This window comes from Sparus aurata, chromosome 15 (assembly GCF_900880675.1).
Source record: "Sparus aurata chromosome 15, fSpaAur1.1, whole genome shotgun sequence".
Lineage (NCBI taxonomy): Eukaryota > Metazoa > Chordata > Actinopteri > Spariformes > Sparidae > Sparus > Sparus aurata.
This window is the reverse complement of record NC_044201.1, coordinates 7,260,360-7,273,454: the sequence shown is the minus strand read 5'-3', so window position 1 is coordinate 7,273,454 and position 13,095 is coordinate 7,260,360. Positions and strand designations below refer to the sequence as shown.

At 42.1% G+C, this 13,095-nt stretch overlaps 2 protein-coding genes across 4 annotated transcripts; one reads left to right on the top strand and one right to left on the bottom strand.

Annotated features, from left to right (window-relative positions):
• Positions 1-146: 146 nt before the first annotated feature.
• Positions 147-6,864, bottom strand: LOC115596603 (zinc finger protein 883). Of its 3 annotated transcripts, none has more exons than XM_030441824.1 (2): positions 6,673-6,864; positions 147-3,763 (listed from the first exon to the last, which is right to left on the bottom strand). In XM_030441824.1, the coding sequence occupies exon 2, from the start codon at positions 3,639-3,641 to the stop codon at positions 1,983-1,985; it is 1,659 nt and encodes a 552-aa protein (XP_030297684.1). In that variant the 5' UTR covers positions 3,642-3,763; positions 6,673-6,864; the 3' UTR covers positions 147-1,982. The 3 variants fall into 3 exon arrangements, with proteins under 3 accessions (XP_030297684.1, XP_030297685.1, XP_030297686.1); XM_030441825.1 differs by lacking the exon at positions 6,673-6,864 and adding an exon at positions 5,860-6,062; XM_030441826.1 differs by lacking the exon at positions 6,673-6,864 and adding an exon at positions 5,384-5,535.
• Positions 6,865-8,648: 1,784 nt separating this feature from the next.
• Positions 8,649-12,245, top strand: ftr14l (finTRIM family, member 14-like). The gene is made up of 7 exons (XM_030441132.1): positions 8,649-9,237; positions 9,402-9,497; positions 9,586-9,819; positions 9,915-10,074; positions 10,172-10,357; positions 10,765-10,901; positions 11,524-12,245. Exons 1-7 carry the CDS (start codon positions 8,839-8,841, stop codon positions 11,905-11,907), a joined length of 1,596 nt encoding a protein of 531 aa, XP_030296992.1. The 5' UTR covers positions 8,649-8,838; the 3' UTR covers positions 11,908-12,245.
• Positions 12,246-13,095: the final 850 nt, after the last annotated feature.

The window sequence follows — 13,095 nt, the reverse complement described above, 5'->3', positions numbered from 1 at the left end:
CTCATTTGATAGTAGAAAGTACGCTGCAAGTGTTAATACCTCATCTAGTGTCATCATTATAACTTATTATAATGAGTAATAGACAGTTGAGACTGGGGTTGAATCCTCAGCCAATTTCATAATCACACTCCCATTGACTGAACATCACAAGAGAGTCAACAACCTTTATTTATCCATATATGTGCCACTCAGAAACTGGGAAGAGGTGTTACAGGATTTGCCCCTACGAGAAGCCTATATGGATCATTTACAATTTCTTTCTACAATGAGGCCATTGACAAAAAAAAATGAAGGGAAAAAAAAATAAAAGACAATATGGTCGTAACAGTGTAAACGCATGGTAATATACATGAAAGCAAAAAAAGCAATAGGTATCAGTGACATCAAATTAAAATGTAGGGTAAGTTAGTATGAATAAGAACAAAAGACTCCTGAAAACCCAAACTTTTTTTTCTCAAATAACAGCTCGGCATACATTTCTACATAGCATGCAATAAGGCACCTATCTAACACAAGGAAGAAACCTATGCTACAGTTTGAAGCACAATTGTTATCCAAATGAAAAGAAAAGAAAATATTGCTCACCATGTTCACTCCCATAAAAACTGTATATCTCTCATTCCCTTTCATATAACCCAAGCCATATCTAAAAAAATACATCAGTTTGTAAAAGATATTTTACACAGAACAGTAAATAGAGCGCATCCATTGGAATTCGGAAAAGTCTTGTAAAAGTGAGATTTTCTTCTCGTGTAGTCTTTAGTATACACAACCTTATTTTTTTTTCTCTTTTTTTAGATCAAATTGTGATAGTTTTGCAAGATCAACATGAGTAAGAGTTGCCTATATTCTATACACAGGTCATTGAATTAGTCTCCAAAGCAATAAACAAAGTGTGATGTTGCATTTCGTGTACATTTTGGTGCGTGAGTACAGAGGAAACTGCACGGTAAATAATTAGGACACAGTACATGTTGTAATATGCTACCCAGGAGGTCTTTATTTTCTATTATGCATTTTCTAATAGCTAAATTGCATGTCATAATAGAATCAGGGTGTCAGCGAGTATTGCTCTCTGTACAGTCAATGCAGCAGTGCTTACCCATCGTAGACATACAAGAAAAGAACCTTATAAATATACAAGATCGGCTCATGTCGGATGGAGCCCAAATTCAAGAACAAGCTGCATGGTAACACCTGCAACATGTTTTCATCTCCAACACGTAAAACAAATTAAAGTCATAAAAGGGGGGGAAAAAAAAGGTGGAGACGAAGTGGATCTTACTATCAAAATCTTTTGGAACAGCACACTAGTCACCTATACATATATATAAAAGAAAATCATTAAGTATTTACATTGGATTCTTGATGTTTGCTTCACAAGGGTTATGTGGGTGAAAAAGAAATAAAATTGAGACAACAGTTCTTGTTCACCAATTGTGTTGGTAGTTTTGAATAAAGTTGCAGCTGAAAAGCACATGTCCACCTGAAGGTACATAAACTGAATTCTTCTATCAAAAAGACTAACCAGAAAGGGAAGCATATCTTCTCCTGGTAACAATTTTTAATCATGTAGATCTTCAAATCACATTTTTTTTTTTTTTACTTTAAAAGTGTTCAAAAGAGGTCCAGGAGCAAGTGAAGCACAATCACAAACAAGAACAGAGGCTCCTTCAGAATCTATTATTATACCCTCTTCATACTGAGCACAAAGTCCCGGGTTCAGCTCTGAATTATAGGTTACAAAGTCCTTCAGGACAAGCCATTTCCTTTTGAAGACTTGAGTGTTACCATCCATTTATTCTCAGCTGCTCCACATCAATGTAGCAATGTGCTAACCCGACCACTGCTGTCTATAGAAGTTGGCCTGGTGTTTCCTGTGGCGAGGCGATATCAGTGATGGGACCATTGGTAGAACATAGACAGGGGGAGCAGGGGTGTTTGCGCTTGATGAGACAGCATGTAAAAGTTGAAAAGGGTGCTCACTGATCTACATGGATCCTATGATGTCTGGAGAGGGAAGATGAATGGTTAAAGCCTTTTCCACACTGGGAGCACCTGTATGGTTTATCAACAGACAGGATGCGCTGTTTAGGGAAGGCATTGTTTGGGAATCCCTTCCCTGTGGGAATGGTGGTGTACTGCTGCGGTTGCGGCTGTGGTGGTTGCGGCTGCTGCTGCTGTTGCTGTTTGGCTTCCAAGTGAACTCTCTGATGCCTGGCAAGGGAGGAGGAGTGATTGAATCTTTTGCCACAGTGAGCACAGGTGTAGCTTTTTCCCTCCGAGTGGACTCTTTGGTGCCGGGACAGAGAAGAGGAATGATTAAAGCCCTTCTCACAGTGGTGGCACATATAGGGCTTGTCTCCCTGCTGGTGCACCCTCTGCTTTGGGGGAGTGCCATAAGACATGGGTTTCCCAGGCTGAGGTGGAGAAAACACTGGATTCTGCAGGTGGGTTTTGTGGTGGCGAGACAGCGAAGAAGAGTGATTGAAGCCCTTGTTGCAATGTCTGCAGGTGTAGGGCTTCCCTCCAGCGTGGACTTGCTGGTGCTTTTTAAGATGGCGTTTGCGGACAAAACTCTTCCTGCACATGTTGCATTTGTAGGGTTTCTCACCCGAGTGGATCCTCTGGTGCTCTCTCAGGGTGGCAGCAGCCGCAAAACACTTGCCACACTGCGTGCATCGGTGAGGTTTATCACCAAGCACAACTGCTGCGTGGGTCTTCTGGTGCTGCTTCAGGTTGGAAGTTGTAGCGAAGCCTTTGCCACACTGACCGCAGGTGTATGGCTTCTCCCGTGCATGCACCTCCTGGTGCTTTTTCAGATGCCTTCTGCGGACAAAGCTCTTCCTACACTGGGTGCACTTGTAGGGTTTGTCCTCTGAATGCATCTTCATGTGTTCCCTCAGGGTGATGGCAGCTGCGAAGCTCTTACCGCACTCCGAGCATCTGTGTGGCTTGTCAGGGAGATGAATCATCTGATGAGACTTTAGGCTGAAGGCATCAATAACATCTTTGCCCATGATCTCAACTCCAGGCGGAACGTAGGGCTTCTCTTTCATGTGAATCTTCATGTGTTGTTTGAGGCTGGCCTCCACAGCAAAGCTCTCACCACAGTGGACACAGATGTAAGGGTTGAGATCCTTATGGATCTCAAAGTGTTGGTGGAGATCAGCTATGCTGCCAAAAATCTCCCCGCACTCGTTGCACTGCAGGCCATGGGCTTCATGAATGATTACACCATTTTCAGACTCCACTGTCAACTCCCCACCGTGGTCAGACTCTACTTTCACAACATGCTCGCTTTCCGTCTTAAGCAGCACCTCTCCCAGTAGAGCCTCACTTCCTGTCGTCTTGATTTCTGCTCCAGTGAAACAATGCATCTCCCCATGTTCCACCTTAATGTAGTCGTGGTCTGTCTCGGCTACAATTGCATCCACACAGGCTACAGCGCCGAGATCTGTCCCCAGACCCTGGATCTTTAAGTCTGAGCCATGGATCTCCAGCTCTAATCCACGCTTTTCCTCTGTCATGATCTCTGTTTCTGCTCCGTAATGAAGGTCGACATGGCTGTGGGCTATGACACACTCCGACCCAAGTGTGTCAAGGCCGGGTGTGTCACATTCAGTCTCTGACTCGGCCATGAGAACACACTCCAGCCCCACGACCTCCGTTTTCTTGCCGGACGATGACACAATAAGGAATCGGGGAATAAAAAGCTTTGTTTTGTTCGCTGCAGCGCTGGTGTTCTTGTCAGTGATCAGACCTGCAAGAGAGGAAAATAAAGAGGAAAAAATAACTACTGTGCCTTGAGTGGTTTTCATTTCAGAGATAATTTGTCTAGGGTAACATGTATTGATAAACAGAAAAACTAAATTATCCAGAGGTAGACAAGAATGAAAATGTTGCCCCGACTCCCTAGTAATCTCACAAAATTTGATGTGGAGGCCTTGGGCTAGTGGCAGATTACTGTGCCAGTTTCCTTGCATGTCTGATAGTGTCCTATGTTTTTCATATACATCTTACAGTCACAAAATGTAAATGGTATAATTTGGTTGGCAAGAAAATAAGCAGAAAATTTAACAGGCTGGTGGCATCAAATTATACCCGCCAGAAACAATGACACAATATGAGAGAACCCATGTAGTGTCCTGGTGCAGGGTTAAGCAACATATCTGCAAATCATATTGACACAGTTTCCAATTTTAATATTTCAATACCTGATTGTCTCAAAACGTACCACCATAACATGAGACATCCAAATCAAGTATGCTTAATGTGAGGTGGTGTTTCCCTACCACAAAATTATATTATGGGTGTATAAAAAGATCATGATGTTGACCATTTGGTAAAAAATTGTGATGTAATCCAATTTAGAACATCTCGGGGGCTCTTTTCACAATTGCAGGAAGAGATGATGAAGCCAATATTAAGTTAAAAGCCTGTCTGCTAAAGGACAAGTTTAACAACAGATCAGTCTCTGGGCAGACAATGTTAATGATCATCATCTGATCAGATATTGTCCAAGATAGATATGGGAGGCAAGGCTACTTTGCAACATCAGTTTGACACCCACCCCCCTCCTAGAGAAGAAGCCCTGCTCGCATGGGACAGGCGTGCACAACCTCAGCCAACACAAATAGCATCTGATTGGTGGCAATAAAGCAAAGATACTGGATGTTAGGCTATAGGTGATCAAAAGAAGGCCTTACTATTAGGCAAAACTATATATTCTGTACTATTGTGTATCTACTGGTCTATACTTATCTACATCACTGAGAATCTGCTGCATTATGCTTAGAAGACAGTGATTGTGCTAGGATATATGGGGCTAATGGCTGGTAGTAAACAACAAACAAATGGAAATAGTGGCTGTAAAATATATTTCCTATAAATGCTCATATCTCATCACCGCTACTCTGGCAATAATTCTTAGCACGCCAGGATATCAATTTGCTAGCTAAGTTAGCACTTAAAACAAGCTTCACCTCTCTGGCTAATGATAAAATCAAAGTGGAGCCGCACATCATGATCAACCTAGCAATAGTAATAAAACCCACAAGCCAAAGCCCGGTGGCCCGAAAATACGTTTATCTGCGCAGTTCCGTAATATCGTTATTAAATAAACGTATACGGCTTAAACATAACGTAAGTAACGAAGTGTTGTTGTTAAACATTGAAGTTCTAGTTGCTAGCCCTCAATAACAGCTACAAATAGCCTTCATAGCCGCTAGTTAGCTGGCTATGGTCGAAGGGGGACTGGTTAACGACAAAACAGCATTGTGTTAGCTGCTAATGTTCGCGATTTAGCCAGCTAACTAGCTTCTTAGCAAAAGCAACACGAGAGTAATCATAGTAATGACTAATAGAACAGCGAGATACTTACATTAAAAGGATTTATCGAAGTAAGTTATTTGGTGTTATTTCTGACGCAGCTACAGACGCGGAAATTCTCCTTGTGCGAGTATTAACAGGCCATCTTGTTGTGCCACACCAGCACTTCCAGCTAGCCAAGATTACATGCTCGCCTAAGATGGCTGCCGCTAGCTAACGTTAGCCAAGTTAGCTTCCGCCCTTCAAAACATATTGAATTAGACCTACCCCCGAAGCGATCTCTGGTTTTGCTAAACATACACTCACCGTATTCAAAATGTGCGTCTAGCTATACTGAAATAATCTCATACCTTCTTATAACATGCAACATCGCCGAAGACGACGTTGTAAGCTAATGGTTTGTCGGTTAGCACGCTAAGAGCCATACCGTAATTCCAACCAGGAGTTGGCTAGCAGAAACAAAGATGGCTAACCGAGAGGGCGATGAATGCTGCGCGAAAAGCCCGGGAAATGAAGCCTTTTACTTACACTAGGATCCACGTAGATTACAAATCCCTGAGCAAACGTAGTTTAAAATACTTTAACCGACCCGAACAATATCAGGCAAGAGCTTCGGCTGCTGCTCGAAAGGACGCGACTGATCTTGGCTACAGACCTACAGCCCTCCTTTACTGCGGCAGCACCAGACAAACCGCACACACGACTTCAATGGCGGCCTTGCTGATGTTAGCAGCTATCCAGCCGAGACAATATTAGCGTGCTGGCTACATAGCCATGATGCCAAGCTAACGAGCCAGCTAATCCAGTTTGTTAGCACGGCTAAAGTCTGCTCTGCACTTTTGCACTAACTTCGTCTGTATATTCCTAAACATTGTAACGGAAGCTTTGCTAAACCACCCATCCGACCATATTAGGTCTGGTTTCGCATGCAAAGATAAACTAGACACTGATTCAAGAAGTACTGATGGGCCGATCTACAAGGAACACGTCTCAAAAATAACCTGGATGGGAATCAAAACTGAAATAGTTCCTTATCCAGTGTGTGTTTTCCCAACAGAACAAAATGTAACAACCAGTGCGAGCCTGGGCCTGTATTTTTCCATTACAAAGTTCGTTACTATCGGAACTGGAGAAGCAAAATAGACCCGTAAATAAACCACACAGATGGACTGCAATAATAAACAATAACTAAGATTACAATCCGTTAAACAGAGACTTCCTTCTGCCCCAAAGATGGAACTACTTATGATGGAGTAAGGTGAATTTTAAACGATGAATAATCACCAGGAGAAAAGGATCACGCCGGTTTAAAATGATACATTATTGCATGCACACACCCACCTTTCTGTCCGTTTACTTTAGACGACTGAAGAGAGAAAAAAAAGAGAATGGTTAAAATGCTTCAAACTCTGGGCTGAGAAGAGCTTTGCAGGCTGTTGTGAGGCTCGTCAAACCGCTGTGTGTCCTCCTCTCTTGGTCTGTGTGTGTAGCTGGCGCCACTGCTCATCTGGCGCCAACGTTGGACTACCGACGCACTTTAGCGAAAGCAACCATTGTCGTTTCAATACAGCAGGGACGCCACTACCGCCCCCTGCAGGCCAGGGGTGGTTCATGCAGGACAAACTGGAGAACCCAAAGATAATCTTTTTAATTCCCTTTGTCTTATGCAGTGTTTTGGTTAGCGTGGACTTTTTAACAGTGATGGAGCGTTACTAAGTACATTGACTACTTAAGGTTTACTTAAATACAATTTTGAGGTACTTTACTTTATTTTGTGCTACTTTTTAGAGGTAAATATTGTACTCCTTACTCCACTACATCCGTTTGATAACTTCAGATACTAGTTAGCGGTGGTACCAGGTATTGTCATCATGCATCAGGCTTTGAGTGAACATGTGAATCTGGGATGTAAACTAGCTCACAAATTAGTTTGTTCTCTGCGTTTTACTTATTTCTGATGCAAAATGACAATACCGTCATAATTTTGTTTTAGGACTTTTACACACTGCTAACATAAATTAATTGATCATTTAGGTTCTTTCATTCATCACTGGCTTCTATCGCTGGCTACACAAACAATTTTTGCGCTTTACATTATTCTTACTGTAAATGAAAGTGTGCCTCATCCTCTTGCACCTGATGTTCCTTTTACCTTTACTCCCTGGTAGCTCAGCATTTGATTTTATTTACCTTAGTATTTTCTTTTATTTTATAACTACTTTAGCTTATTATTTTATATAGTACTTTACTGTTTTTTGTATATTTTTCAGGTGAAAATTGCCACAAAGAAAGGACCTGATAAGCCTGATTGTTAAATTGTACCCTAACATCACTCTGATCTTTACCTCAGGGAAAATACAAACTATGGCAGCCAGAGAAAATGCTGAGACATACTTGATTTATTAGGCGGTGCGCACGTAGACCGGAGAAACTGATGCCCCAGGCAGATAAGCATGAAAGAATTCCAAGCCATCTTTGAAGATGGATGTGTTAAACTAATTGCTTTAAACAAAACAGTGTCTCAAGTGCCAACTGGATATTTATATATATATATGCACATTGATTGGTCAAATAATGCCAGACTACAAGTATTTACATTATAAGTTAATAAAATAATTAATTCTGACATTTCTATTTGGATATACGACATTCAGGCAAGGGGAATGCAGAAAACGAATGGATGACAAATTCATTTTCTTAGTGAGCCACGACTAACCGACAGGAGTGCTCCAGTGCTGCTTGTTATTGAACCTTTCGAGTCTCTGAAAGATATGTCCAATTTTAGTGTTTTGATTATAGTGGTAGAGACGACGTCAAACACTCCCCTCCAGCGTTTCCTGCAGGTGTTCAAGTGGGTTGAGATGACTGTGAAGGCCACAGCATGATTCACATCATTAAATCTAACACACCCCATGCGACTGGAAATCTGCATTCATTATGTTTTTAAATAAATTGTGTAGTAATGAAGTAGTCCCACAAGATGATGCTGTTTTCCCATCCCCAGTGTTGGATCAGGTCCTGATACCATGGGCAGCACCCATTGGACAGGTATATTGCAGAGGTCCGAAGATAGACGTAACACAAAAGTGATCTCGAAACAAACACAACAAACAAAGTGAAATGTAAAATAAGTTTAATTCTTGTTGTACATCAGTCCCTTATTATTTTTCCAGTTCCATCTCCTTTGTCTCAGCCCTCTTTGTTTCAGGGAGCGTATTTGTAGTAACACCCATTCCCTGACTATTAAGCGTCCAACCAGGAATACTGGTTTTACAGTGAGAGTCGAGCACATAGCTGAGATTCTGTCACACACTGTGTCAGTCTCACAGTTTCGCTGAAGCTGTTAACTTCAGGAGCAAACTTTTTCTGCGGATACCTCGTTCTGCTCACTTCTTTGTTGGGTCTGAGCTGTTGATCTCAACCCCTTTTTATTTTGATTTCAGCACGTTCCTGCTGGGCTAAATTACCTGTGGATTTGAATTGTGTTTCCACCTCTGCTTGGTAAACATGTCGCACCCCAGCACTCTGGATTTAGACAGACACAGCAGCTTGGACAAATCTCGTCGCTCCACCGCTCGAAGCCAGTCCAGGGCCGAGGCCAAGTACGGGGATGTCCTGTGCGACTTCTGCACAACAAGGAAGCAGAAGGCGGAGAAGTCCTGCTTGGTGTGCCTGGCATCATACTGCGAGAGCCACCTCCAGTCTCACTATGAGTACCCTGCCATGATGAAGCACAAGCTGGTCAAAGCAACGGGTCAGATGAGAGAGAAGATCTGCGCTCAGCATGACAAGCTGCTGGAGGCTTTTTGTCGCACCGATCAGACATCGGTGTGTGTGCTGTGCATGATGGATGAGCACAAACACCACGACATTGTCCCGGCTGGAACTGAGAGGACCGAGAAACAAGTGAGTGGTGAAAACATCTCTCAATCTATACTTTTGGGGAAGATCCTTAAGGGTCAATTTGAAATTGTATTTCTTGTACAAGGCCGACATGAAGACAGCAAATACTTCATCTGTAGTGTTATCATCCACTTACAATGCCAGCCTTCATGTCATCCCCTCTACAGAAACAACTTGGTACCACGCTGCACAAATCTCAGCAGAGGATTGACCAGAGAATTAAAAAATGGCAGGATCTCCGACAAGCTGTTGAATCAACTAAAGTGAGCAAAAAGTCCCTGCACTCAAGTTGAAAGACTAGCAACATATCTGCTCGCAATCCTCATCCTAACGAACTCTGTTTCCAATCAGCACTCCGCACAAATGGTCCTGGAGGAGAACGAGCGCATCTTCACCGAGCTTCTGCTTTCCATAGAGAGGAAGTACAATGAAGTCAAGGAGATGGTCCGCTCCCACGAGAAGACCACCGTGACACGGGGGGAGATACTGCTCGACCGCTTGGAGGAAGAGATCACCCTGCTGAGGAAGAGACACACCGACCTGGAGAAGCTCTCACACACAGACGATCACATACACTTTCTACAGGTGAGGTTGATCTGAACTGAGGACCAAGACCGTTACACTATTTGCTAGATGTCCCCTTTCTCATCTCTATCTTCCCCTTTCTTCTTGTTCTCCAGAGCTGGCAGTCTCTGTCAGGCCCCTCCGGATATGAAGACCTCAACAACATCAGTGTCGCTCCCTATTACTCCTTTGATGCTACCAAGAGAGCCATCGCTGCACTGAAACTACAAGTAGAGGAAGTCAGCAAGACAGAAATGAGCAAAATCTCAGGAGCAGGTGGACAAACTAGTCTTTCTTCAACGCAAGTAGAACTGGTGCCTCTCTTTCATGATGCTTACGCTGCCGTGTGTCTTTATAATCTGTCTGTCCACAGTGAAGGAAGTCTACATCACGCAAGAAATCGACACAAAGACGAGGAGGGAATCGATTTTGATGGAAGATTTGAAGATAAGAGAGGAACCGAGATCAAGAGAAGAGCCGAGATCAAGAGAAGAACCAAGATCAAGAGAAGAATCGAGGTCAAGAGAAGAACCGAGGACAAGAGAAGATTTCTTGAAATGTGAGTTGGATTACTTTAAAACATAGTTATTAGCTATAGTCATGGTTTCATAAGGGACAGTTCACCATGTGGTGACAAAGGGATGAGTACACCATGTGGTGAAACAACTGAAACGAGTGTTAGGGAAGGTATGCTGCTTGCAGAACAGGTTTGGTGAAATGTAAGACAGCCAACTCACAGTTCCGTTTACTTAAACAAACACAGGTGTTCCTGCTTTTATGGTCCCGTGTAAAGCACTTCAATAAGCTGATACGTGGTAATTATAAATAAAAGGTTGAAGCAGAAGCAGAGATGTTAGGCTGCAGGCTCACAGAAATATCTCATCTCAAAAGACACGAATACCGAGACACACTGTATGAAAAACATCACAGAAATGAATAATAATTGTTTTGTCCTGTATTTTTTAGACGCTAGCCAGCTGATTCTGGATGTCAACAGTGTCCATCCCAGCCTTCACCTCTCTGAGGGTAACCGAACAGCTACGATGAAGAGTGAGCCCAAGAACTACCCTGAGCACCCAGAGCGATTCGACCACTGGCAGCAGGTGAGAATTAACTGCCTGCAGAGACGTCATTTGTGCCTGAATTGAAAAAGAGGGAGGTTCATGTTTGCGAATGGTGTAGAGCCGGACAGGATCATGTTATCAAGAGGGGAGCATACAAAACCTTGAATACAGATTTAAGAGTCAAAAGAAGCTTTCACTGTCAGGGAATGTGCTCTTCTATTCGCCCCTCCTGGTTAACTGGTTGACTTGAAATGACTACCTAAATCCGGCTTTCAGTGTAAGTCTTTAAACCCTGCTTTCAATTGTGCGGCAGCAAGTGATTTCTCAAGGCAAATCCATTTATATAGCACATTTCATACCCACGGGCAACCCAAAGTGCTTTACAGATTACAAGGACAAAAGCATTAGAATTAAATGATAAAAACAATGAAAGCAAACACAGGAATACAAGAAACTGAGACTATGTGGGCGATCAATATGAAAAATGGTATATTAATGCTATTCTAAAGTGTGTGATTTTGTGTGCTCATGTACTTCATGCCATCACTGCATTACTAGGTGCCCCACTTGAGATACCCCAGTCAAAAAAAAAAGCTTTTATGAGCCATGCAAAATGCAGAACTTTGTCTTTTATTCTCTTATTTCACCCTTTTCATTCCAGGTGTTGACCCGTGAAAGCATCAGAGGTTCTCGTTGTTACTGGGAGGTGGACTGGAGGGGGACAGAGATAGACATTGCAGTTGCCTACAAGGGAATCCGCCGCAAAGGAAATGGCAACGAATGCAGCCTGGGCTGGAACGACAAGTCCTGGAGTCTGTACTGCTCGGACTCCAAATTCTCCTTCGTGCACAACAACAAGAGCAAAGATCTTCCAGCTCCAGCAGGGTCTCGTATTGGCGTCTACCTGGATCATGCAGCAGGAGTGCTCGCATTTTACAGCGTCTCTGATGGCATGAAGCTCCTGCACAGGGTCCAGACCACATTTACGGAGCCCCTCTATCCCGCATTCAGTGTGTGGGGCTTTGGCACTACTATCAGACTGTAGGAGAGCCGCTGTGTTACATTTGAAACAGATTCACATTCTGGTTTTATTCATTTTTTGTTTTGTTTAAAGTTATTTTCTCCTCGTGAATTATGAACTAGTGATTTAAACAATCCAACTGATTTGTTTTTGTTCTTTTGATCACTGACTGTTGTTTCAGGGCTATCTACTCTGAAGAGAGGAGGACAGAATCTCATGTAACTATAACTATATGCAACTTTGGATTATCATGTTTTTCCTTGATGCCACATATCTCTTTCTTTATTATTTTAGACCATGTTATATTTATGTTATTGGTGATAAATGCTGTCTGCAAAAATAAATTCTAGTTTCAAAAGTTATGACTGATTTATCTGGCAATTTGAAGATTTGCACAAGACAGCTGTCTGATCTTGTTAAAAACACATCATGTGGACACTGGGCCAACATCACTGGAACTGGAGTTGCTGTTTTTCACACTCATGTCAGCCTATTAGCCATCTTGGCTCCATTATTACAGAAAATCTAAACTGAGCCTAACAGTGGTGGGTTGTTCTACAGAAATGTCCACTTTTGGGAGGGCAAAATGTCTGAACATTGTCTTCCTTTTCAACATTTTAAACTTAGACCACATTGTTCCAAATCTGTAAACACATAAATGAAAGCTTAAAGGCTTTTTATCTTTTTTAAACTGGTGTTACCCATTAATAAAAATAACACCAATGACGGAAACACCAGTGGCAATATTCATTAAAAATGCGTGTCATTCAAACCATTTGTATTCTACCTTTTAATGATTCCCTACTAAAGTAAGTCACACCAGTGACGTCAACTAAAAGCTGCATATGAAATCTTGAGATAATTGTGAAAATTTCTTACAATTGAAAAGAGACAGTGGACTCAACCATGTCCTGTCTTCATAGATATTATGGAAATAGGTCAAAGGAAGGAAAGTGATGTCATCAGTGTGATAATTATTTCAAAATAATAGACTTTTGTCAGAAAATCCCTTTGATGCAATTAAAGTGAAGAATTGCTTTCATTATGCAGTTTTGATATATATTTGGAATTTTATTTTTTTAATGTTATTTTCTAAAATATATTTGGTAGTTTTGTGCATTTAAAATTGTAGAAAAACTCAAAATATGGCACTTTCCATCTATACATGACTGTGAGTACGAGTAGTTCTGTGGTGCTGGGAATGTTATATAA

Excerpts from the sequence above, each read along its gene's own strand:
- LOC115596603 (XM_030441824.1), bottom strand. The coding sequence starts at position 3,641 with ATGGCCGAGTCAGAGACTGAATGTGACACACCCGGCCTTGACACACTT.
- ftr14l (XM_030441132.1), top strand. The coding sequence starts at position 8,839 with ATGTCGCACCCCAGCACTCTGGATTTAGACAGACACAGCAGCTTGGAC. Across the intron at positions 9,820-9,914 it reads ATCACATACACTTTCTACAG|AGCTGGCAGTCTCTGTCAGG; the intron begins GTGAGGTTGATC and ends CTTGTTCTCCAG. Across the intron at positions 10,902-11,523 it reads GATTCGACCACTGGCAGCAG|GTGTTGACCCGTGAAAGCAT; the intron begins GTGAGAATTAAC and ends TTTTCATTCCAG.